Genomic DNA, 27,701 nt, shown 5'->3' on the forward strand with positions numbered 1-27,701 from the left:
CAGCAGGGGGCAGTGGAGGAGGCCGGAAGGGAAGGGAGTTCAGCACCAGGTGATCACATGAGTGCAAATTATGAGGCTCAAAAAAGTGGCAAAACAAAACCAAAACCCTCATCCAACTACCCCCAAATTCTGCAAACAAACCAACCAGACAATCATACAATTAATCATTAAATTTTATCCCCTTTATAAATTACAAAATGTAGACATTAGAGGGCAACCTCCTGTGTCCATGGATGCTAATGAATGACCCGTCTTTAGGCTTGAAATCCATCTGGCTCCTCAACTGGAGGGATCACCTGCTCAGGGAAGATGGAGATGCTGATCAGGGCCCCAGGGCCATTCAGTCAAGACCCACCTGGTGCCTATTGCTCACACTCTCTGCTCAAAGGCCTACAGTCAGCATCCCTTGGGTTCCTTACAGACAGTAATTCTGCTCTCTTGGCAGCTCACAAGGAGGCATGGATGCCTGCAGGCCTTGCCCTACATCACATCCTTCTCCTTTCCAAAGAGATGCCAGGCTTGAGCCATTCTGCGAAGTTTAGCAAGATTGGGTTTAGTCTGTGGGCAGAAAGAGAATAACTCCAATTACCAGTATGAAAAGCCAAGGAACTTACAAGTATTTCCTAATTATGGCTATTCACATTAGTTTGGATTTCTAGTTTCTAGATTCAGAAAAAATTTTAGATTTCCTTAGGATAAGTGGGACTGAAAACTAAGTCTAGAGGCACATCTCTTCAGGAATGGGGACAAAACTTCTTTCATTTTTCCATTGTCATATGAAACAAAAAGTTCTCAATGGAGTAAAATGGACTAGATGAGTCAGAAAGCATTAGTACCTGAAAACTCCATGCAAGAAAAGACTTTACAGCCCTCAGCAGGAAAGGTAAGCAAAATAAAAGATTTTGGAAAGCGGACATTCCTATTATGCTCTCGTGTTCTGTTTCATTTAAGATTATAAGGATAGAAATGTTCTTTAATTTAAACCACTTGCCACTTTTATTGAATTATCCACATCATTGTTCCTGGACTGCTGAGTAATCAGGGCCAAAGCATAATGTGAAAATCTCCTAAGCTTGGTTCCTTGCCTGATCCTCAGATCATTACTCTAGAGATCCCTGGAGATGGCTACCATTTCCAACAAGTATTGGATTGGTCAAAAAGTTCATTTGGGGTTTTCTGTACGATGTTATGGAAAAACCCAAACGAACTTTTTGGCCAACCCGATACTATTAAGCAACTGGCTCTTCAGGCTACATTTGCCAGCAATGAATTTGCTGTGTTTTGGCCAACCTTCTGTGGTCCCAGAGAGAACTTCTCTATCTCAGAAAACCTAGAGCTGGTAGGCAACGGATGCTTCGGTCTGTACGTGTGTTAAGCTTAAAAAATGCGAAGGCATCATATGTATAATCAGATAGTTCTGCCTAAACTCCGTTTTGAATTTGAGCTAGAAGATGAAATGGTGAGATTTCCAAAAAAACTTCCAGTATTTTTCAAAACTCTTGTATCGGGGAAAGGATTAAGACAGATTACATTTGGATCACAGGAGCTAGTCTCCTGTTAAGTCATTTCTGTACCTGTTTTTCCTGCTCCAAGTGGTCGATGTTAGCTAATGGCAGCATAGAGGGCCTGCCATGAGCACACTGGAACGGCAGCTGGCACCAGGACAGCGCTTCAATAAGGCGGCAGCTCTCCTCGAAGCTCAGGCCATCGTTAAACTTAATGGCCCCTAAACAAAAGACAGACACACAGTATGGTGTGTGCGGTGGGAAACCCATGCTGGCCCTGGGTTAGAGCTAAATATCTGGGGAGAGACACATGGTTCCTAGGCTTCTTTCATGTGACTTTAATACTGCTTGAAATTGGCCTTTATGTCCATGGATGAAACTAAGGCTTCAGGACTGACTTGTCTCTCAGCTTTCCTAATGGAGTCAATTGTCTTTCTAATCCCTGCAACAGGCATTCCTTAACTTGTTAGGACTTTGCCTTCAGAGTTTTCTCAGAGAGGCAAGAGCAGTACTTTTGCCTACTTCTTAAGTTTGTGAAATCAAGGTCATCTTCCATCCAAAGCCAGTCTATCACCAAGATATGTTTCCCTATAATGTTCACTTTATTTGCTGATTTTTTGTTTCTGTCATAATCTTCTTACTCTAAACTCTCATACTGTCAGAAACTGCCTTTTCGCCTACAGTAATTTACTCAGTCAACAAATATTAAGTATCTACTCTGTGCTGGAGCTATGCCAGGCAGTGAATGAGATGGATGATCACCACCCCCACGAAGCTTACTCTCTAACAGGTGAGACAAACATTAAACAAACAGTTAAACAATAATTAAAATTATTAAGTACTATAAAATATAGAAAATCAAAGAATATATAACAGGAAGACCAAACCCGGTTTAGGAAGGCCAGGGAAGGATTTTGTGGCAAAATGATATTTAATCTGAGACCTTGGGTTAAGAAAAACACGGCTAATTGAAGAATGAGCAGAAGGGCATTTCAGACAGAGGAAAAAGGCCAGTGCAGAATTTAGCACACAAGACCAAGACAAAGAAGCCAGCTGCAATGTGAAGGGCAAAGTGGAGAGTAACGTGAGAAGCAGCTGAAGACCCCTGCAGGCCACAGTAGAGAGGAAGACGGTCATCGTCAGAGCAATGGGAGCCACTGTCCTGTCTTTTTAAGAAGAATGACACGCTCGGAGTCATGTTTCAAGAAGACTCCTCTGGGTGTTGTGGGAAGAAGAATGGCTTGAAGGGAAACCAGGATAGATATGGGAAGACTAAGTCAGAGGACTCAACAGGGGAAGAATCGTTGAGTCCTGGGAGGGGAGGCGGCAGTGGAAACAGATCGCATTAGACACGCTGAAGATACACTTTGCAGGTAGAGATGATCAAATTGGGGATGGAGTAGATACGAGGAGTAAAGATAGGATAAAGCCGGGAGGGGATCTATGGTGTTTGCAGGAGACAAACTAATGAGGGACTGAGGTTGTAAGGCCAGAAAAGACAGGAAGTGAAGAGAGGGGAAGGTTGATGGGGTACCGGGGGGAGATCAAATGGAGGGAGACAGTGTCTGGAGTGGAGACCCCTGAGGTCAAATGAGAGTTGCAGGGGATTCATGTCCCTAAAGTAAGTTCCTGCAACACCGTTTTCTCTATTTTATCATATTACCCTACTCAAGACCCCTCAGTGATTCCTGCCTTCTGTATAAGGTCTAAAGGTTTTGTTGTGACCTTCTAGGATTCTACGCTTCCTCACTAGCCTAACTTCCTGGTATTCTTTGCTGCTCCTCATATAACCGATTTGCTTCTGCCTTTGGATCTCTGCACAGGCTGTTTCCTCCTCTGTACTAAACCTTCCCTTCCTCTGAATCCATGTCCTTCATCTCACTCAAAACTTGACTCAAAGTGCATCTCCTCTAGGAGTTACTCCTCTACTCACATAAGTCAGTCTGCATTATGGCCCACTATATATGTTGGTATTTTGCTTTGTGGGCTTCCCTGGTGGCTCAGTAGTAAAGAATCTACCTGTCAATGCAGGAGACATGGGTTTAACCCCTCAGTCAGGAAGATCCCCTAGAGAAGGAAATGGAAACCCACTCTGGTATTCTTGCCTGGGAAATCCCATGGACAGAGGAGCCTGGCAGGCTATAGTCCACAGGGTCACAAAGAGTTGGACATGATTTAGTGACTAATCAACAACAACAACAAATTTTGCTTTGTAAAAATAATTTTCTAGGGTTCATTTTTAATGTATTGTTTCTTGATCTAAGTTGTACCTTTCAAGAGGCAGATGATAATCATGCCTTCTACTTTCATAACTGTTGAACCCTGCCAGGGCTTAGCATGCAAAGGCACTCAATAGCTGGTGTGTTGAGAGTCTTACCATGGCAGGCTTGGGATGCCAACACCTTCTGGACAGTCAGTGGCAAAGTCCCTTGGATGCCTCCTGTGGTCTGGAGTAGCTAATGCATAAACACATCTATTAATAGAAAAGCCAGTGTAACAATGGAGCCTTCTGTGTGCGGTGCCTCTGTGTGGAACCCCAAAATAAGAGTAAAGCTTACCTCCACTTGTTCTCGAATAAACTCCTACAAAGAGAAAAGGACAACAGACATGAATCTGTTGCTATGTTATAACTGCCCTTTGATAATTTACAAAATATCCCAATTTCCTTCTTTAAAAATATGCCTCTTAAAGAAAAAAGCTCCAGCAATATAGCACTTAGATACAAATAATGTATCTGTGGTAAGGCACTTTGAATATGAAATACCAAAGACAACTGAAAGAACTCTTACTGAGTAGAGAATATATTTAGCTACTGAAGCTTTCTCCAGAGATAGCTCATAAATTCATGAAGTTATGTAACTGGCAGCCTAATGACTTGACTAGATATCAGGGAGGTTTCTCGCTGCGAGCTTGTCTGTTTGTATTTATTATCTTGGCTAGAACACGTTTAACATGGCATATAAACAGAATACACAACAGCCATCAACACACCTGTGCACTCAGTATAACACTTGCTTTGATATCAGAAACATAAGTAGTTAGTTCCCACAGGCATTTTTTTGTGTGCAATAAGTCCCTACAGGTCAAAAAGCTTACTCTTTGAGGCATTTTGCTGGGAAATTTCTTCTCCTTTGCATATCTCTGTCCCTAGGGTAGCCTTTGCAGTAAGAATATCCCTGCAGATGTTAATATTTATGAAAGGACTAAAGAAATTTAAAGCAGACACTATTTCATGTTACTAATTTGTTTAACCTCTGGAGGTTAAAAACTGTTTTGTGATATGGCACATTTAATAATTTCTTTATAAGAAAACACAGGATTTCTTTACTCCTAGAAATGTATAAATTAGCTTCCTGGGAATCCCCTGGTGGTCCAGTGGTTAGGATTCAGTGCTTTCACTCCTGGGGCTTGGGTTCAATCCCTGGTTGGGGAACTAGGACCCCACAAGCCAAGTAGTACAGCAAAAAAAAAAAACAAAAACAAAAAATTAGCTTCCCAAGATTATAACATGATAGATTCTTTTTAAACCAGACTCAGAAAATTCTCTTGCCTCTCTCATTTATTAGACACTAGGACACCATACTTATAAATGAGCTGCTGCTGCTGCTGCTGCTGCGTCGCTTTAGTCATGTCCGACTCTGTGTGACCCCACAGACGGCAGCCCACCAGGCTGCCCGGTCCCTGGGATTCTCCAGGTAAGAACACTGGAGTGGGTTGCCATTTCCTCCTCCAATGCATGAAAGTGAAACGTGAAAGTGAAGTCACTCAGCCGTGTCCGACTCTAGCGACCCCATGGACTGCAGCCTACCAGGCTCCTGCAAAAGTACTGGAGTGGGGTGCCATTGCCTTCTCCATATAAATGAGCAGTTACCAAAAACTAGGAGGGTAGATATTATATATTTTTTAAAAGCCATGCATTTTCCCAAACAAACCTAAACAGATCTCATTATACCTGACCCACTAACAAAATTTAGTGTGGTTACAGATCAAATCCTAACTTTGCTATTCTCTCTTTTGCTTATCTATCTGGGAGTTGTAAAACATTAGTAAGCCTGGGGAAGAGGAAATGGATCTTACCCTCTATTCATTTCATATTTCAGTAGTTCAATTAATGCTAGATAACTTGAATAATATTTAAAAGGCACATTCATTAAGCTGGAGGGTCGAACTTTATAGAAAGATGTCTTAGTTTGATCCTTCAACTGCTAGGATCCAAGTAACTACCTCTTCTTCAAGATGCCAGAACTTTTCCTGCTTCTTTCAGAATCGACAAAATCTCTCCTGATCAGCCTGACTTAACATAATCAAGATTTGCTGAAACCATAAGCCCTGTTTCAGTCTGAGGTAAACTTCTTACCAGTCGTCTTTGAAGTCACTTTAGGGAAAGTTTTTATTATAATTTTCTCGTTAAATACTTAAGGATTGAATTACAATAAAAGATTTGAGCAGATCCTATCTGTTGGATTTAAGACAGTTTGGAAGAGAAGCCTTGGCGAAAATAAGCCATGGAGGGAGAAAGGGGCCCCTGCTGAAAGCCAGGCAGAGGTGGTCTGATCAAAGGGCGATTCTGGGAAGGCTCAAGTCAAGGTGATCCCACAGCTGGCCCGTCAGCTGCCTCTTCCTCTCAAATGTCTTCTCACGCTTAGCCGACACACCTGCTCAAGTCTCTCCTGTCCGACAAGAAACAAAAATCTTTCCTCCACGGGTGTCCTGCCCCATACTTCCTGACACCCCATCCCTTTTGCTGTTGCCCCATCTCTTCTGTACATTGCCAGAGTCCTTGGGAGAGCGGCCTCCATAGCTCCCCCTTCCCCTCACTCCTGCCCACCCTTAAGAATGGGTTCCTCAAGGCAGGCAGTGTCCCCCGAAGCCAAGTCCAACTTCTCAGGCTTTACTCTCTGGCCACTGTTGACCATTCCCTTCTTGCTGAAAACTTCCCTTGGTGGTGGCAGTATTACTTTCCCCTGGTTTTCCTCCTCCTCTCACCAAGTATTTTCAGCCATCCTTTACCGTCTCTTCTTTTTAGCGCTAGCGTTCCGGACTGTTGCCAAAACATATACACCCTGAATGCTGGTGTTCCACAGGCCCTGCACTTTGCTCTCTTTTTCTTCTTCATATTCTCCTGGAACAATCTCACGTCCTTTAGATGCTTTTCCAGCTTCTGATATTATCAAAATATAAACAGTTGACCATCACAGGAGTTGAACAATGCAGGAGTTAGGAGCACCAGCTCTCTTCATGGGAGAAAATCCTTGTATAACTTTACAGTCAGCCCTCCACAGATGCACCTCCACATCTGGGAACTCAACCAACTGACCGCAGATCCTGCAGTAGGGTAGGGTATATTTTTCTAAAAGAATCTGTGTATCTGTGGACCTGCACAGTTCAAACCCATGCTGTTCAAGGGCCATATAACTCTACAGTGTTAACTCCCAAACAGATACTACAGCCCGAATTCTTTCCCAAGTGCTGGATCTGGCCTGTCTATCCACGGCGCACCTTCATCTGAAGGCTCGTGGTCTAACTCCTCAGCCAAGGGTACTCTCCTCCTCCATTCCCTTTTTTTGTCAAAAGCACCATCCCTCCAGTCGACCAAGCGAGAACCCTCAGAATCATGACTTATCTTTTCTCCTCTTTCTCTTTTGCATTCTCTGGATTACCAGGTCCTCTCGATGCTGCCTTCCAGATTACGTTTCATATACGTCTCTCTTCTCCGCTCCCATCGCTACTGGCTTAAGTCAAAGCTTCATCCTGTCCTACTGGCCCTAGCCCCTCAGGTGCTCTCCATCTCAAATCTTTCCTATATCCGTCTATCCCACAGTTCACCCACTAAATCTGTCTTCTACCTTTTGTTTTCAGATGTTCTTACTACAGTAATTCAGGTGTCTGGAAAAAATGATAGACTTGAGTTGATATGGATTTGCCTGTGTTCCAAACTGAAAGAGCTAAAGAAGCAATTAAGAAATCACAATGAATTAAAAAAAAAGGACACCATGAAAAAAGGACAGGTGGGAGAAGAGGGCTGGAAGATAAAAGGTGGTGATTTTATGTACAGTTTACGAAGAGAACAGAAGAACAAATTACTGTTAGTTACGTATGCAAGTTAAAATTCCCCTTCTAAACCAGGAGAGGGGAAAACAAGAGAAATAAAGGAAACTTTAATAGAAAACAGGAAAGAAAAGACAACAAATACAAAATAAATCATGTTTGTTTTAAAAAAAAACACGTATTTAAAGTGCAATGCTAAAGTATACTTTACTCTTCTTCACTGGCTGCCTACAGGATACAATGCAAACTATTTAGCTGAATATGCTGAATCCCTTGATGAGTTGGCCTTGACCACCTATCTAGGCTCATCTTGGCCCACCACTATCCTGTGTATATCTTAATACAAGCCATGTGTATTGGTAGCTCCCTAAGCACAGGATCTGCTTCAAGTCTCTGATATCTGTCTAGAATGACCTCCACTCTTCTATACTTGGCAGGCTCCCACTGTTCTACAAGACTTTTCCTAAAACAAATAAAAAAAGGCTTTTCTTTTGATAGTTTCCTTGACCTCCACTCTCCTGGGCACAGTAAATATTCTGTATTGCCATAACACTTTTGAACATACCTCTGCTGGCCAAATTTCACTGCAGTATAATTTAAATATCCTTCCTCACCTTGAGCTAATTCATCTTTGAATCTCTGGAACCTGGCAGACAGCAGGTATTTCATAAATGCTTGTTGAATAAAAGATGAATATAGAGAATTTCTAAACAAAGGAGGAGGTTATTAGCAAGCATCCGTTTTCTCAGCATCTGCAGCTGTGTCTCACCTCCACAATGCCCTTGGTCACAGTAGATCTTCCTCTTCGAAGTTCACTTGCTTCTCTTTCTACAAAACAGAGTGGTACTTTTCCTATGAGGACCAGTGAATCACTGGTGTCTGGAAATACAATTTCAAGGCCCAGATCTTCCAGATTTTTGTGGTAACACCTAAAGAGAACCTCAAATGTAAAACAGCTACTTCATTCACATTTCAGCATTGGTTCCAAATACTTGATAGTTTCTCAAAAGCTGCCATGAGCTTTAAAACTTGCACTGTTTTCCTCACACTTGTGTTTGTTTAGGATTTTATTATCAAATTTCCTTTTTGAATTATAGTAACCTTTATTTTTTCCCCTCTCTTCCACTGAATCAATTTGCTTCTGTGTCTTATTCCTGAATTTTTATTCTCCGCTGAGGGATTGCTAACTACTCCTTGCTGGCACTTAAAGAAGTCTGGCACAAATAAAAGGGCTGAGAATGTTTTGAATCAGCACTAAAGCAGGGAGGTAATTAACAGCCCCAGGAACTGAGAAGTTCTGATTAACGGGATGTAAATAAATGGATCTGCCTCTAATATAAATTATGCCCCAGAGAAAAAGCTTTATTGGCAGTCTCATATTCCCCATATTAAATAAATTTAGAGACAATTCTCTCTTTTTCATTTCCAATAATCTATGCCGCCCCAAAGTAGGAAAATGCCCTACCTTATGACTCATTATATGATTTGCCCCTTCCTTGGGGCCTGGGGTTTTACTTTCTTCCCAGTATGATTATGGTGATGAAAACTAAGAATCTAGAATGCACCAAGGCAAAGCAGAATGGAAGCAATTATTGCAGTAACTTTGCTTTCAGAAACAGCACAACATAAATACTGACTGTTCCAAGGAATGGTAAGAGTACTCTAAGCCAACTTCTGGAAAGAATTACCAGGGAAACTATATCCTTTACTCAACAGCTGTGATATAGCAGAAAGAATAGCATTTGGAGTCAGACAACCTGCCTGTGAGTGCCTGCTCCATCACTTAATATTTGCTATGACCAACCTCATCTGAGAAAAGGAACGATAGTTATGTTTATACCTCACAGAATTAGTGTGAGGATGCACCTTAGCTACATCACATCCTCATGATGGTACTAACCGTAAGAGTCTCCTTTGTTCTTCTGTCACTGTTATCTCTAGTGGAGGACTTACAATGGAAGACAGTAATTTTTTTCGACCAAAGCCTTGTGGCTGTTGCTTTTCATAGGAATCTATTGGGAGAAAGATGAACAGGTTAAGAGCAAGAAGTTGAAGTCTTCCAGATTCAGATAAAAATGAAGATTCAGTCATGGGGTTATTATAGTACTTAGCAGCATGTTCAATGTTCAGTTTTACGCTCTGAATTTCCATTATTAAAGTCAAACTAGTAAATATCTAGTTTGTCTACTCATTTTAGCAGTATTTTCTTAAATAAAAAATATAAGACTTAAATCTCACATTCAAATGAACAATGCAGTGATTCGGTAGGCAGTCAACAAATGTGGTTTCAATAACAGAGGTTGACTAATATTGGGGAAGATCCCCTGGAGGAGGGCATGGCAACCCACTCTAGTATTCTTGCCTGGAGAATCTCATGGTTAAAGGAGCCTGGCAAGCTACAGTACATAGGGTTGAAAAGAGTTGGACACAACTGAGCGACTAAGCACAGCACAGCACACACAACCCAAGGCTCAAGAAGGCACCTCCTTTCCTTCAGAAGGATTGCCCAGTCTCTGATGAGAATTACTACTATTCTCAAATGGTCCAGGGCCTACAGCAAGTGAGTTTTTCTAACACTGCTTTTACTCTATCTTTCCCAACTCTTAGGTCTTCATTTTCTAAGGAAAAGTGAAAAGCGACATCATTGCCATTCCAGTCCATGAAATACCTCCCAAGTCTTCACCCATTTGGTTATTACTTGACCCCAGGAGTAACGATTTCCTGGGTATTTTACATCATCTTGGGGACACACAGCCGCATGATGAAAATGGGTAGCAAAAATTAAAAAGCACATATTGACTTTGGAAGAATACGTAGCAAATTAGTGATGCAGGTTGCCTTTGGGGAGAGAAACTAGGTGCAATGAAGGACAAGGGTAGAAAAGAAACCTTATTTTATTCCCTTTTTGTATCTTTCAGACTGGAACCTGTTCAATTATACTACCTATTCAAAAACAAATTAAATTTTAAAATAGAAACAAAATATATTGGGCCTTCTGAGCTGCTGGTGGTCTCTGCCTAATGAACTGTGAAGATAAACCACAATCACATGGGCATGCGGAGGGGCATATCTTTGTACTGAATGTTGTAATAAAGTAGCCTAATCTTTAGGGCTGATGGTAAGTATATGGCAAATATGCCTTTGACCATGTAAGTAAGATCCACAGGTTTCAATTAGTAAAGTGAACTACTACATTCTCTTAATTGTAAAAGTTACTCCAATAGGCTTCAGCTTCATTTTTTTAGGTTTTTTTTTTTTTTCATTTTTTTTTAAATGTACAATTCATCTTTTTCACCACAGTCACCATTAGGCAAACCCTTTCAGGTACATTAATTCTGCTGGGGAGTCTTGAATCTTTCCTAGGCCTCAGCAGATCCTTACCAATGATCAGCTGCTCCAATCGGATGCGCTCGTGGGCAGCGTGCTGGTCCACCAAGACTAGCAGGTTTCCACCTAGAAGACCAGCAAGCACCACTGGGTTTCAAATTCTCAGGTCAAGATTAAGATAATCATGTTGTGTCGAGGGAGGAAAGGTTAATCCAAACTATTTAACAACATGAGCATAAGAGAAGCATACAAACTATGTAGCAACAACTGCTGCTTTTCTTTCCCAAAAAGTATTATGGGAAAAACTAAAATGTATCTCTGATGAGAAACTCTTTGGTTCATTAGTATTTCATTTCTAAAATATGTGTGAATTTAATGTTTAAATACTGACTTTGCTTTTTTAATTCAAATTTGATACAGTGAAGGATCATTAAACTACATATTTTTTAATCAGCTGACCTTGATTTGCAAGCTACTCCAGAACCCATGAAGAGTGTAATTCTACTGTACTTTAGATCAGAGGTCAGCGATTTCTTTTCTGTGAAAGGCTAGACAGTAAATATTTTAGGCTTTTGGGACACGTGGTTTCTGACACAACTATTCAAATATTCATTCTGAACCAAAGTGGCCATAGACGATCTGTGAATGTTGTAGCTGTGATGCAATAAATGTTATAGACACTGAAATATTACCTCATATAATTTTTTAAAATTTATTTATTTTAATTGGAGGATAATTACTTTACAATACTGTGATGGCCTCTGCCATACATCAACATGAATTGGCCATAGACTTTCATATAATTTTAATGTGTTAAAAAATATAACTCTTCCTTTGCTTTTTTTCAACTAGTTAAAAATGTAGTACACCTGAAACTAATGTAACACCGTAAATTAACCACATGTCAATTAAAAAAAACAAACAACATTCTTATCGCTCTGGATGTTACAGAAATAACTGTCTGGATCTGGCCCCAGGCCACAGTGTGCCTTGCTTTAGACTCAGGCTTCACAAACTTTGAAGAGTAGACAAATCACCTGGGGATCTTACTAAGAGGCAGATTCTGATTCAGTAGGTTAGGAATGGGACACGAGATTGTGCAAGTCTAACAAACTCCCATGTGATGTCATTTACTGACCTTGATTTTGAGTAGCTAGGCTTTAAACTCTCAAGTACATCAGAGGAAACAGATTGTCCTGACCCCAAAGCCAAACCTACAGGGAAATCCTTTTCTCACTGACAGGAGGACTGATCTCGATGAGATTAGTACATCATTTTACCTTGTAATTTTATTACTTTTGGCCAAAGGGCTGACATTTATTGTTACTGATTATACTGAAATAAGAGTTCTCCTCTTGAATTTGATCAAACGAGATAATGTCTGTTTTTCCTGTTTCTACTAAGATAAAAAAACTGTTTCTATGACACCATCAAATTCATGGCATAAGAGCTTCAGACTTAAAAAAAAAGATTATGTAATTTTTCTGACAGCATTTTCCACCACATAACAGGCCCCCAAATGCTGAATTTTAAGCTCCTTTGAGGATAGGAGGAGTTGCAGCTGGTTGTAATGAATACTGAACATGCTATGCTGTATTGGGCAAAACAATGGAATAAATAATAAATTATGAGGGAGTAACCTCAAACTCAAAACTACAACCAGTGTAAATTACCAAAAGTCAAGAACTCTAAGAAATCAATCCTGCACCTCACTCTGGAGGGAAGACTTATAGTCTACAAAATGTTCATGACATTTTCCATTCCTTGAATGAAGCAGAATATATGAAAAGTAATTTACTTGTGTCAGAGCTATATTTTTGATATTTCAAAATAACAGAATAGAAGCTTCATAAGGACAAGGATTTTTGTCTGTTATATTCCCAGCATGTACAACAGCACCAAGCACATCATAGGCACTCAGTAAATATTTACAGAATAAATAAATGAACCCTTATTCTTTAGAGTATCATAATTATAGGTGAAAACATGCAATAAAAATGCCATTATATGGCATTAATTTAACTATAATTTAAAACAATTCTATGTCCATTACAAAAATTAGTGCAAATATTAAAATAAAATTAAGACAATTATAGGAATACATTGCTTTTGGTATTGATGAGCAATAAAAACTCATTTTGATTAAAAAAATTTTTTTTAATCTAATACATACTCCTTGGTGGTAGCCAATCAACATAGTAATCAATTCTCTTGGAACTGCAAGAGACATTTAAATATCTGGAGATTTGGTGGCTATACCCATTTCAGGTGCCACGGTAGAGATTTTGGTATTAAACAACAAAGAATTTCAGGTAATCAAATATTTAGAAACAGTAAGACTACTAGATTTTGACATTTACTAATGCTACATTTATGACAATAATGATAATTTTTGGTTACTTTACCTGTGGTCTATGATGATATTTATCAAATAAATTTATACTGTAACAAGATAAAAGAGAACATTTTGAAAAGCAAAGAGAATGAACCACTTTCAAACTTTAGAAGCTCTCTCCTGCAGGCCTACCTATCAGATGCCAACTCCTGCAGGGGTGCTCAGGACTCTCAGGCACTCAGGCCTTTTCCAGAACCTGAGAGGATCTAGCATTCCTTGTAAATAGCTCAAAGCTCTCCCAGTTTAAAAAAAAAAAAAAAAAAGCTTTCACCCTCCCTAGTCTCTCTTCCATGTCACAGATTTCGGAGTCTCTGCTAGAGGTGTAATATCCAACCACATTCCTGATACATTCTTGAACATTTCAAAGGTATTTCAGACCAAACTCATGATTTTCACCCTCCTTGCCTGCTTCTTCTTCAACCTGGTCCTGTAGCATCATCCAGCTAGAGGTCAGAAAACCAGGAGTCTTCTTTGATATCCCTTCCCTATGTCCAACCCATCACCGAGTCCTACTGACTTATCTCCTAAATATCTTTCTTTCCAGGCCACCTCCCCATCATTCCTTAGATACTGCAACATCCTCCTAACACTCTCTCTGCAGCTACTAGGTCTCCACCTCCACACCTGCTCCACGCTCCACACTATATAGCCAGAGCAGTATTTTCAAAATGCAAATGTGGGGTCTTCCCTGGTGGCCCAGTGGTTAAGAATCCACCTACCAATGCAGGGGACAGGGATTCGATCCCTGGTCGGGGAATAAGATCCCACATGCCATGGGGCAACTAAGCCTGCAAGTCCCAACAAGAAAAGTCTGTTCATGGCAATGAAAACCCAGCACAGCTGGGGAAAAAAAAAAAGCGAATGTGATGTGACACGTGCCACTGTGAAAACAAACAATAAAAAATAAAACAAAAAGCCTTCAATTGTTTCCTATTGGTACTGGGATGAAGACAATGCCTGTCAATGGTCTTTAAGATCTGGCTGTGACCTACATGTCTAGCCCATCTCCCTGCTCTCACACAAGGAAGGGCTTGCCCTGCTTCCTCTCACTGAAGGAGCAGGAAGCACGAATTGCATGTTATTCCCTCTGCCCAGAACACTTTTCCCTCCCTTCTTTACCTAGTTAACTTATACTTCAGATCTCTCTTTACCAACAGAACCCTCTCTGACCTCCTCACTAAATCAAATCTCCTAGTACAGGTTCTCACAGCATCTTGTTTCTCTCCTCCATAACACTAGAGTTAAAACATTAATGTTTGTGTAACTTGCATGTATATTGTGTCCCACCATTGTGTCTCTAGCAGAGTCCCTCACATGCAGTAGGTACTCAATCAATATCTGTTGAATGAGTTAATGTTATTATTTACAAATTATTATTGTTTTATTAAAGCAGGTCACCAAGAGGTTATATGTTAACTCTTCATAAACCTAACAGAGTTCATCATATTAACTTTCTATTATTATAAAGCAATCGTATTAAAACATTATTAAAAATTTAGAGAATATAAAATATTTTAAAGAGTAAAAGATGAAATTTCCCCTTTGCCCATTTCTATTCTCACTCCCAAGGTAACCATTCTTAATAATTTAACATGTATCATACACACACACACACACACACATGTCTATGTGTATGTACATAAAACTACATGTACTTAAAACTATTGTTTCATAATATATTTTCATAATTTAGATTGGTTTTCCCTAATCTGGCCAAATCATTGAAACTGTATCATGTATAAAAAATAACCTTAAAAGGAGACTGTCAGAAGACCAGCTGGTCACTAAGACTAAGCCCATTCTTACCTGCCTCACCATTCTCTTCAGTCTTAGTGCTCATTAAACAGGCAATAAACTTGTTATCCACTTGCTGGAGAACCTGCCATACATTCAAGTAAGTGGAACAATACTAATTATAAGTTAACAATGGCTTATCTGCATAGAGAGAGACAAAATTGCACTTAATTTAAAGTTGTTTGCGTTATAACATTCATATCTAAGACTGAGGAGAGGTGCGGATGAACCTGCAGGAGTTCGAGGTCATCATTAGGAAGGATAAAGAATAGACATGTAGAGCAAGTAGAAGACAAAAGGAAAGACTACAAGGGAACAGACTGAAGCAACTCATAGGGTTATGTTAATAAAACTTCAGAGTAGACTTGAAATGTTCCCAACAGAAGGACTCTTAATAACAAGTAATATGACCAGAGAATTATTAATATGACCAGAGACTGCCAACAAATAGGGCTGAAAAAAATTTGGAAAATGTATGCAAAAAAATGTATACAAAAAGTGGAAACCATTTTTGTAGGAGCTGGTACATTAAGGCAGTAAGTTAACAGCCACTGGTGGCTGGAGACCTTGGTGGCTGCCCTCTACCTAGATCAGTCTCAGCTTCTAATTTGTTTCCATACCGAAAATAAGAAGATGAGGACAGCCTGAGTGGTGTAGAGAGAGGGCAAACTAGAAAAAGGGTCCCTTGTGTTAACTTCTCAATCTGGGATCTCCTAAGCCATGTCATTTGTAGCCTCATACAATAGAGGGCCATTTAAAAACGGGCATCATTGCACATTTAAGGACAATGTCTCTACATTACTTAAGTAAGTAAGTGTTAGTTGCTCAGTTGTGTCCAACTCTGCAACCTATGGATTATAGCCCACCAGGCTCCTCTGTCCATGGAATTCTCCAGGCATGAATACTGGAGTGGGTTTCCATTCCCTTCTCCAGGGAATTCTCCAAACCCAGGGATGAAACCCAGGTCTCCTGCATTGCAAGCAGATTGTTTACCATCTGAGCCACCAGGAAAGCCCAAATTTATGTCAACTACATTACTTAGTTGACTTATAAATTGTCAGTATAGAAAGTCAATATATAATCCTTGAAACTGTGTGCCTGAATCCATAATTCATCACTCCAAACTTGCTCACCCCACTAAGGATGTTTTTTTTTTTGGTAATTGATGGCATCACCGACTCAAGGGACATGAGTCTGGGCAAACTCTATGACACAGTAAAGGACAGGGTAGCCTGGCATGCTGTAGTCCATGGGGTTGCAAAGAGTTGAACATGACTTAGCAACTGAACAATAGCAATTATAATTAGTCCTTTGCTTTTTCTTCTGATGATAAAAGTTTTAGTACGATTAAAAAGAACACATGTGCCTTGATCAGGGTGGTCTATATCATTAAGTAAATCCAATTTCACATGAGTTAGCCTAGCTTAGGCTATATATATAATATATATATATTAATGAGATTTCAAAGGCAACCTTTACCTGCATTGAGTGAATCATTTCTTTGGTGAAACGATAAGGATACAAGATGTTGTGAATTTTAACTGCTAGGCTCTCAGCTTGGCCGCTGCTTACGTCAACAGCAACCTAGAAAGACCCAGAACAAATGTCATTTACGTTGTAATCTTTTATGTCTGCAGAACTGTTTTACCAAAGATTTCAAAGTGCTTTAATAACATTCATTTTCACAGAACCTATTAGAGGTGGGTTGAATTCAGGGAACTTATAAAAATTCAAAGGGCTCTATGAATTTTTACTCTTGAATAATAATTTTTGTTTATACACAAAATTACTGACAAAAGCCCAGTTCTTTCAGAATAACAATTTGCCTGTGCTTCATAAGCATGTCCTTAAAGACATCTTAACTGATCAATCAGTAACAAATGCTCATCCGCTCTGCACCCTCATTACAACACACAAAGCGCACTGTATGATCACCCACTGAGGAGAGGATGCATACTCAGGTTCAATGATGAAGATTCGGGTACAAAGCAGAAGACTCACCGCTTTATCTAATGATAACAGTTTTTATTACCATCACCCTAAGTACTTGGCCAAAGCTGCAAGTCAGGGTTTCTGAGAGTGGTAAACACATTGACTATTCACACACTGATGACACGGGTCTAAAGTATCATCCAAAGTGACCAAGCTTCCAAACTGCTACGAATTCTGATTCTTCCTCTCTATGTTAAATATTAATTTCCAAATACATTATTTGGAAACATGCTCACTTTCCCTTCATAATTACAAATCAATATAGTCATTCATGCCCACCCCCAATTTAAATGAAATTCAAATTTTAAAATAACATGCAAAGAATAAGTGCTGCAGACCTACCTCTGGATAACGGGCAAATACTGGATTGTCCCATTCTGAGAACAAAGATTGAAGTGATTCAGGACCAAAGGCATCGTCCCCAGTAGCTAGAGCAAAAGGGGACAAGGAAAGTTGGCATCAAGAGCCTCAGGGAAGAGGGCGCATGGTGTGTCACGCTTGGTGCAGTGCGGCCTCAAGACCAAAGATCAGACACCGTGTTCCCATATTCTGCACATGTGAAGTGATGGCTGTATCTCTAAATTGTTTTTATCTGTTATTTCTTAAACTAGGGTTGATGACTATTCTTCTGGCATTATAGCTTTTTCTATAAACTATTTTCAAGAGATATTTCAGAATATAAGTCCACAAGAAACTGGTTCAAATTAGTAGCCCCACTTTTTTAGGTAAAAATATACCTTATCTATTTTTAGAAACAACGAAAACAAAAATGATAAATGCAGTTTTTTTTTGAAGATAAGAATTTTGCTTATATAAAACTACTGCAATATGGAGTCAATGCCAATATTTGAAAATAAGAAACATTTTTCTCAATCACAAGACACCACAGACTGTGCCTAATCAACCAGCATTGACCTCGTCTGGAAAAGTAATTTCTGATCTAAATGCATGCACTGAATTAACTTAGTTCTGCTGTGAAACAGGACCACAGGGAGTTCCTGGTTCCAGGAAGGCACAGCTGGCACTGATCAAGCTCAGCAACACAGCCCTGCTTTGTTTTCTCTGAGCTGGTGGCACAGTATGTACTGGGTGTTCCGGCGATCTCTGTTAATGCCCCTACCTCTGTTATTCTGTCTCATCACAGTCCTCTCTTCCCGAGCTCTAGGAAGGAAAGGAAGAACAAGGTCGCTTCTAAAGGGATGACACCTGTACTGAGATCCTAAATATAAAAAAGAAAAAAACTAGACATTTGAACTCAAAATATACACTATTAAAATAATGGTTTCCTAAAATCTCTTTCTGTACCAACTGAATTAAGACATAAGGCAGACTAGTAAACACTAGATTGAGTCAGAAGTTTTTTAAATGAAATTATTCTGCTAATTTAGGAATCTCCCCTAGCGCTTAGTCCTACTACCCATCTATACCAGACAGAATGAAGACCTAGAAAAGATCCCCCAATGGACACACTCTTTTTCGCAAGACGTATGTGTCTATCATAGCATTTACCTCATACTATTAGTACGTTTGGATGGTTGTCCTCCCTAATAGTCTGGACCATTGAAAGCAAAGCCAGTCAATATGCAACGCAGCAGCCCCAAGCATGGTGTGGATCACAAATGAGTGAATAAATAAAGAGACGAATGAATGAAAAATTTTCAGTTTAAATTCCAATGTCCAGTAAGATGTTGCCCAAATTCTGCCCTCCTCTCTGAGGATGATCAAATTTGAGTTTTAGAGACAATGTCGAATTTGACAGTTTCAAACAGGAGTAAAACATGATGAAACTATTATTTCAAAAAGATAAATCTGTTGGACAAAAAATGGAGAGAGATTAACTAAGAATGATAAAAGTGTGAGGTGAAATAAAGTTGTGTCCCTGTCAATAGAAAGGACAGAGTTGAAGACATTTTAAAGAAAAATAACTACCAGGGCTGGAGACTTGACAACCACTCCTTAAAATTACCTTTGTAGAGCCTTTCTTCTGTGCAGTTAAATCTACCTCTTAACAGTTCATTTCATGTAACCTTTTACATGAGGCTCAACCATGTCCTAAATGTTCTGCTACACACCAGCCATTTGCAGAATGGCAGCCAACCCTCACCCCACCTCTGAATGAAGGGTGCTTAGAAGCCATTTTTCTTGGAACTAGCTCCTAGATCCCAAATACTTAGTTTTTCATTATGAATCTCTGACTTAACATGACTCTCAAAGGTTCACTACAAGACATGCTAATCCAGAAATTAAGTAGGCTGAAGCATTTTAGACATGTAGATTTATTTAACAGGAACAGATGTTCATGTTCAGTATAGCCAGCCAAGATTTCCTCCTTTTGTTTTAGAAACAACCATCTCAGTTCAATAATATCCAGTTATTTTTTGTCACCATATCAGAAGCAATTGTATTTCAGAAAGATGACGTGCCAGTGCCTTAGATTTACCTTTGATTAGCATTCAGTATAAATCAGGACACAAAACTACATACGCTGAAAAACACGTGTCTTTAAGAGCCACGTGATAGTCTCAGGAGCAGTACTGAAGAAAAAGATTTTTTTCTATTTAATACTTTGAAAGTTACTACAATGATTACTTTTTTTCACAAGGGAAAAAAACTGGAAACCACTGAAAAATAAAAGTCTTATTTAACCTTAAATGAATCAGAGCCTCCTGCTAGAGATATTTATCCTAGGGAGAAATGATAAGTTAATTTGGAACTACCTTCATACAATTTACATTCTTTTGCAACATTCAAGGCTTAATACAGATGAACATTTAATGTTTATCCTTCTGATGCAAAACCAAGATTACTGCCAGATGGAAATCAGTTTTACCATCTCCCAACATCTGGCTCTCAACACGCTGCCAAAATAATGTCACTTTTAATGTTGACTGAGACCTGGGAACTCAGAGTCCTAGCCTAGGCTCTGATGTGGCCTTGTGGTCTGATCTAAAAGCCACATTATTGTTTTTCTGAATAACGGCCGCTTATACAGACCAAGATTATTAGCATATACATTATAATAAAGTACATTTGAAAAGTATGATTATAAAAATACATACTTAACCTATATTCCAAAAAATTTATGGTCAAGTCCTTTTTTTTTTAAAGTTTATAAATATACTACTGTACTGAGCCATAGATTTTACTGGGAAATCTAGGATGACTACAAGAATCATTCTAGTTCTTTACCTGGGAGAGGTGCAGAGAACAACTTCCAGAAAAATACCACACTGGCATTGCAGGTGCTTTTAAAGACAAATTCCTTAGAGTGGCATGTTTGGAAGAGAGGGAAAGTGGGAAGGGAAACACTGTGAAGTGAAAGTCACTCAGTCGTGTGTCTGACTCTTTGAGACCCCATGGATTGTCCATGGAATTCTCCGGCCAGAATACTGGAGTGGGTAACCTTTCCCTTCTCCAGGGGATCTTCCCAACCCAGGGATCAAACCCAGGTCTCCTGCATTGCAGGCAGATTCTTTACCAGCTGAGCCACAAGGGAAGCCCAGGAATACCGAGTGGATAGCCTATCCCTTCTCCAGCAGATCTTCCTGACCCAGGAATTGAACTGGGGTCTCCTGCACTGCAGGCAGATTCTTTACCAGCTGAGCTACCAGGGAAGTCCCCAGGGAAACACTGCAACTCTTCTCAACTATCAATAGCACCATTTTCATTAAACACTGTCTCATCCTCTTGTACACACATACACCCATAGATAAATATACTTACAGTTCCATTCTATATCATTCTTTCATTGTAATTTTATGTTTAAATACTATTGGACCTAGAGAGTTTTCATATATAATAAAACACATTCTATAATTAAACTTCAAAATGTTCTATCTGCTGATACAATCTCTTTGAATAATAACTATCTTACTCCTCAGCCATTATTTCCACCTTCAAAAGCATTCATGCCAGTGAATGCCATATACTTACCATTCTCCAGTAGAACATCCACAGCCATAGTTGTCAGGTCTTTAGTACAAGCAGCCTGAACATCCTCAGTAGGAGCAGTGAATGTGCTAAGTCCTGTTAGTTTGTTGATGTAAACCATTCTTCCCAGAGTTACATCAAAATGCTGCTGCCAATCCAAAGAACATATGTTGGACTCTTCATTTTCAGAACAAGTTCTTGCTATGGATTCCTCACTCTGAAAACAAGTTCCATTTTGGTCAGCTGTGGAATCTTCCACGCGACTCATTAACATTCTACTCAGAGAGTCAGGACTTCCAATCTGTTGTTTTGAAGCTATAAGAATATCTGAATCCTTACTGATAACTGTAGCATGGTCATAGGGCAGTACCAAAGGATTTTCTGGTATCTTCTCAGTGGTATTGTTGTTAGAATATGTTTCACTGTCTTTACTGAAGAGATTACCTTGTGTGACAGAGTCTGACATTGGGATACTGTCACTTTCTGGGTTTTTATGCTCATTTTTAAATAACTTACAAGAATCTAGGGTTAACCCACTGGACAAGTCACCATCTTTCCTACTGGAATCTAATTGTAGCAATTCATTAAAATGATTCACATCCATCCTTTGAGTCTCTCTTTCGGAACCCTTCAATCTGGATAATTTAGAGGCTAGTGATTCAGGTGACTTCTCAACATCCAAAAATTTACTGTTAAAATGAGGTAACTCCTGTAGAGTTACAGTGCTTTCTGTTAAGCAAAGCATCTGTTGTTCCAAACAATCATCTTCCTTGGAGAATGGAAGCTTTTCTGAAGAAAACATGTGATTTACTGGTTGACAACTACCATAGGAATCATTATATTTCATAGTAGTGATTTCACAGATGTCAGAGTTGTCTAAGTGGTTTTTGTCTTTCCATGGAATGTCAGCTTCAACCTGAGGACTGAGATTGGTAGTGATTTCTAAAGTATTATTTTCCTCCACTTCAGTATTCAGAGGATTTTTAACCTTCCCATATTGCCTCTTAAACTTCTCTAAAGATCCTAGTTGTGAGCTTAAGCTTAGCTTCTTATGAGGTATGGGTTCGGCAGGACCAATCAACTTGTCTGTTTTCTTACTACCATCTGAAACATGTCCACCCCAAGAAAAAGAGGATGTGTTAGGTAATAAGCCACCTGTGTGTGATTTTTTACCACTTTCCTGAAAAATAGCAAAATTTTTACAGGCTGCTGTATGTTTGTTCTCTAGCTCATAACTTCGATTTGTGCTGTACAGACTTTTGTTGGGTAGTTCAGCAAATTCTTTACTTAAAGTGCTGGTTAAATCTTTGCTGTTGGGAGTCTCAACTGAATGGTGTGTTCTATTTCTAAATGTTTCTTTGGCACTCACAGGACCAGGTTGAGCATAACTTTTAAATAAATGTTCTGTTTCAGTTAATTTAGTTTGCTCATTCTGTACCACATGAGTTATGAAGCCAGTGGAACATAATTTAACTTGTCCATAACGAAAAACATTTATTCTTCCACAAGTACTAGGTTTTTTTCTTTTCTCTTCCTCTCTCTGAGCACTAGGTTCTCCTGATAATGCTGTCTCAAAAGACAGAGGTTGGCAATCCATTTCAGTAGCATCTTTAAATCTCTCTGGTTGATTCTGAATTCTGTTATTTTCCAGGATGTTGGCAGCCATGCTATTAACAGTAGTACTTACTTTCTGTATTTCTAGATCTTCTCCACTCCCCTCAAAGTGATATAATGTCTGAAAAGGGCTTCCAAACATTTCTGAAGTGGTTCCACATGGATTTTCTGAAGAGTTATGTTCCAAGCAAGATTTTTTATGTTTCTTATTTTCTCCCAATTCTGATGCTCCAGCTGTCTCTTGTTCTAAGTTCCTTGACTGTGAGCAAGCACTGTCTTCATTTTGCAAAGATGACTCTGCCATTTTACAATGGGCTGGCCCATCAGATTTGTAAGTGTACAAAAATGAATCATTTGTCTTTTTTCTGATAGCTTCTGAATCCCTAGAATTTTGTGTGCTTATGTTTTCTACAGGAGCTTTTCTTTTCACAGCTTTTGACTGCAAATTGAACATCTGGTAGGAATCCAAAATATTATTACATGCTTCTTGGAAACTGACCTGCCCACACTTCTCATCAGAGGACACTTGCTTCTGAAGACTGGCACTAAACAAGCTAAAATCATTATCTTCACTAAATTCCTTAATGTCTTCACTTGATAATTCCACAAATAATTTTTCTTTCTTTAAAAACGTTTTTACTCCTTCCTGAATGCAAATCAAAAGAGTATCCCAGTTCTGAAACTCAATCAGGGTTTTTGCTGGCTCCAGGCATACGTCATACTCACAGAACTGGCACTGCACATTGATTACATAGATACCATGGAGTTCCGGGTTAGACCGAGGCCGAGGATTTGAATTCACTTGCCTACTGGCAGAACCACTCTTTGGTTTGCATATAATACTTTCTTTCCTTAATAAAAAGTCAATGAGTTTATGCAACTTTGTCCTTAAAACTAACCTCTTGTTCACAAACAAAAACTGCATATTCTTATTATAATGTGCTTCGGAGCTGATAAAGCCAGTAAGCTCAAACTCCTTATATTTAAAATTTATTTCTCTTAACTTTTGGGACTTACCCAGTCCATAAATTTGACAAAATCGGGAACATATGTCTTTGGTTTTAGGGAGTTGAAGAACCATGGAACCAGAAACATCATTTCTCAAAGAGAAAGAAATGGTAGGGTGCATGAGTGACAGAGCTTCTATCCTCTGCCTAACCTTCTCAAACTCCAGTCTAGGATCCATGCATTTCCTCCTAACAGGTAACTGATAAAACAGATTATATACAGTGACTGTCGTCCCGGCACTTGGTCGAGTTAAGTCAGCTTCACAAGCTTTCAGGGCTTTCCCATTCTGAAACAGTTTCACAAATGTTTTCATCGACTTGTTTTTCTTGGATGAAATTTCCACAGCACTGGCCATATCAGCTATACTGGCCAACGCCTCCCCCCGGAAACCATAAAACCTTGGGTTCTCCAAGTCCTGTATGGAGTTGCATTTACTGGTGAAATAACGATTTCCCACCTTGTCTACATCATCACTCCCCATCCCAAATCCATTGTCTATCACTTGAACTTGAAAGGTTTCCATGTTCACCCTGACAGCCACACATTTTGCTTCAGCATCAATACTGTTCAGGGCAAGCTCCTCAACACATTGGCCTAAGGAGCATACAGCCAAACCAGAACGCAATCTAGCTTGTACTTCAGCTGACAAGCATTTGATCATGGCAGGTAGAAAGCTGGTAAGAATGCCAGGCAGTGGTTCCCTTTTCTGACTGGAAATAATTGCCTAGGGGAGGAAAACAAAACACACACACACACAATTAAAGCTTCAGAGTTACATGGCATCAACCATTTCTCTCAGGCATTATAAAGAAATATTTGAGGTAAGTGAAATCTCTTATTAACAAAACAAAAATTATACTTCTGATCTCTAGGCAGATCAAACAGCTCAGATTTGGCACAGCAGATTTAACATCCAAAACAGTATTCATAATTTCATAATTTTTACTGCTCCTAAATCCCAAATGCCCTAAGTGAAATCATAATCACACTTGAAGTTGACCCCTAATGTGTTCAAACTGCCAATCACTTCACCAAAAACAGATGCCTAATTTCCGGTAAGAAACATTAGCTAGAAATCATTCATGAAAAAAATGTCCAAGCTAGTTTCATAACATTTATCCATTACACAATAACCATGACTTTTAGAAAAACATTACAATGAAGTGTTAAGACATTGTACTAATTAGGGTGAAGGAAGAGGAGGAAATGAAATCAAATTATTATATCAAGGAGCGATAATTATTATAATAATTACTATTGGTTGAATGTAGTTATCTCAGGGGAAAGAGACTAAGAATGGGAACGGGTAGGGCAGGAAAATTCCTTTGCCTTTTAAGCCTTTATCATTTGATTTTTAAATATTGTACATGTATTACTAAGTTTTCAGAAGGCCCTTACCTATTACCACTTATGATTTATTATTTTGTATTAATACTCTTCTGGACTTTACAGATGGCTCCAAACTACCTCAGCAATAATAATGATGGCAAGTGAAGTGAAGTTGCTCAGTCATACCTGACTCTGCGACCCCATGGACTGAGCCTACCAGGCTCCTCTGTCCATGGGATTTTCCAGGCAAGAGTACTGGAGTGGGGTGCTATTTCCTTCTCCAGGGGATCTTCCCGACCCAGGGATGGAACCCAGGTCTCCCACACTGTAGGCAGACGCTTTACCGTCTGAGCCACCAGGGAAGTTACAATGATGGCAAGGGGATCTTTAGACTTTTTCTTGCAACTAAAAATGACAGTTCAATGAAAGGTCCCCTCCCTTCATAGCCGAGAGCAGCATGGGCTGGACCGTCTCAAGAGTAGTAGGGCTTGTTGATCAAACTTGGGGAAAATCAGAGCTCCAATTGCAGATCTGACGGTTTCTAAGATAATGTACTTTGCAGCCGGCAAAAAACGAGAGGTCAAGATTTAGTACCTATTCCTACTGGTACCCAAAACTCAACGATTTCCGATTTCCTGATTACGGGGCTTTCGGGGTTCCTGTGACAAGTGGGACGATTTGATCCGGGTTCAGAGCTGAGAAAGCTTGCAGGAAGAGCAGGGCCGCGTCCGCACCCCACCCCACCCACCGCGGCCGTAAGACTCAAGCTCCACCCCCGCGCCCTCCCGGCTGGCAACCGGAAACCCCGGCCTGGCCCGCCCAGGTTCGGGCGCCCGGCCGAAGGTAGGCCGGGAGACGTCCTAGGCCTCCTCGCGCGGCGGTCCGTAAGGCTGGCCCGCAGCGGTCGCCAAGGCCCTTCGAGTGGTAGACGAGCTCCTAGAATCGTCCTCTGGTCGCGTGCTTTACCCCAAGTCACCTGGAATCGTACCTCCCCAACTCCCTGATACCAACCGCCTCGGACGCCGGGCGCGCGCTCGGTGGCTGGTGAGGCTCGTACACGTGAGGCTCGTGCACGCGCGAGCCCGCGAGCATGCGCTTCTGAGGCGCCGCGCGGAGGACGCCCTCCAGTCCGTGACACCTCGATGCGCATGCGCGCCAGTTGTCGTCGGCTTGGTAACGCGTGTCCCCGGGTCTCTTCTCTCTGGTACCCGGAAGTTTCCAGTCTTTACCCCGTTTTATCATGGTGTGAAAAGATGTTTCTAGCAATTTTTACTCGTTTTCCCCTTTTCCCCTTTCTCATTTCTGCTGTGTGCGTACTACCGTTTAATTCAACCGAGGCTTCCTAGGTGCTGCAGCAGTAAACAATTCGCTTGCCAATGCAGGAGGTGAAGGTTTGATCCCTGGGTAGTGAAGAGCCCCTGGAGGAGGGCATGGCAACCTACTCCAGTATCCTTGCCTAGAAAATCCCATAGACAGAGGAGCCTGAGGGGCTGCAGTCCATGGGGTTGCAAAGAGGTATTGCTTATCATCTGTCTACTCACTAGAATGTTGATATATATCTATTTTTATTTGCTGCTGTATCCCCATGGCAAGAACAGTGCCTGGCTTATGTTAGGCACTCAAATATTAATCAAGAGCTTTCTATCTTAAAGATCTATAGTTATTTCAGAGCTGGAAAAGATGAAGAATCTATATAGCTCTATTCTTAACTTACAGATGAGGACAACAAGACTCTTCACTGACTTTTTTGGGGGTATTTTTCTAATGAAATGAGAGTGGACCTCGACGGGCATTTTGAGATCAGTTCAGTCGTGTCCAACTCTTTGCGACCCCATGAACCGCAGCATGCCAGGCCTCCCTGTCCATCACCAACTCCCGGAGTCTACCCAAACTCATGTCCATTGAGTTGGTGATGCCATTCATCCTCTGTCGTCCCCTTCTCCTCCTGCCCTCAATCCTTCCCAGTATCAGAATCTTTTCCAATGAGTCAGCTCTGCATCAGAGGGCCAAAGTACTGGAGTTTCAGCTTCAACATCAGTCTTTCCAATGAACACCCAAGACTGAACTCCTTTAGGATGGACTGGTTGGATCACTTTGCAGTCCAAGGGATTCCCAAGAGTCTTCTGCAACACCACAGTTCAAAAGCATTAATTCTTTGGTGCTCAGCTTTCTTTATAGTCCAACTCTCACATCATACATGACTACTGGAAAAACCATAGCCTTGACTAGATGGATATTTGTTGGCAATGATTCTGCTTTTGAATATGCTATCTAGGTTGGTCATAGCTTTCCTTCCAAGGAGTAAGCGTCTTTTAATTTCATGACTGCAATCACCATCTACGGTGATTTTGGAGCCCCCAAAAATAAAGTCAGCCACTGTTTCCATTGTTTCCATTGTTTCCCTATTTGCCAAGACGTGATGGGATTGGATGCCATGACCTTAGTTTTCTGAATGTTGAGCTTTAAGCCAACTTTTTCACTCTCCTCTTGCACTTTCATCAGAGGCTCTTTAGTTCTTCTTCACTTTTTGCCATAAGGGTGGTGTCACCTCCATATCTGAGGTTATTGATATTTCTCCCGGCAATCTTGATTCCAGCTTGTGCTTCTTCCAGCCCAGCGTTTCTCATGATGTACTCTGCGTAGAAGTTAAATAAGCAGGGTGATGATATACAGCCTTGATGTACTCCTTTTCCTATTTGGAACCAGTCTGTTGTTCCATGTCCAGTTCTAACTGTTACTTCCTGACCTGCATACATGTG

General features: G+C 40.3%; 1 protein-coding gene across 11 annotated transcripts; it reads right to left on the bottom strand.

Annotated features, from left to right (window-relative positions):
* Positions 1-155: 155 nt before the first annotated feature.
* Positions 156-26,774, bottom strand: MLH3 (mutL homolog 3). 11 transcript variants are annotated; one of them, XR_011569011.1, is made up of 14 exons: positions 25,954-26,761; positions 20,995-24,337; positions 18,182-18,280; positions 17,404-17,489; positions 16,549-16,653; positions 15,082-15,154; positions 10,935-11,006; positions 9,454-9,565; positions 8,323-8,482; positions 4,064-4,087; positions 3,883-3,961; positions 1,575-1,726; positions 420-558; positions 156-296 (listed from the first exon to the last, which is right to left on the bottom strand). XR_011569011.1 is itself a non-coding variant. In XM_019969250.2 (13 exons), exons 1-13 carry the CDS (start codon positions 26,182-26,184, stop codon positions 481-483), a joined length of 4,614 nt encoding a protein of 1,537 aa, XP_019824809.2. In that variant the 5' UTR covers positions 26,185-26,761; the 3' UTR covers positions 156-480. The 11 variants fall into 11 exon arrangements, 7 of the variants coding, with proteins under 7 accessions (XP_019824809.2, XP_019824807.2, XP_019824811.2 ...); XR_011569012.1 differs by having other exon boundaries at positions 156-558; positions 3,883-3,978; positions 25,954-26,768; XM_019969250.2 differs by having other exon boundaries at positions 156-558.
* Positions 26,775-27,701: the final 927 nt, after the last annotated feature.

Source organism: Bos indicus, chromosome 10 (genome assembly GCF_029378745.1).
Source record: "Bos indicus isolate NIAB-ARS_2022 breed Sahiwal x Tharparkar chromosome 10, NIAB-ARS_B.indTharparkar_mat_pri_1.0, whole genome shotgun sequence".
Taxonomy (NCBI): domain Eukaryota; kingdom Metazoa; phylum Chordata; class Mammalia; order Artiodactyla; family Bovidae; genus Bos; species Bos indicus.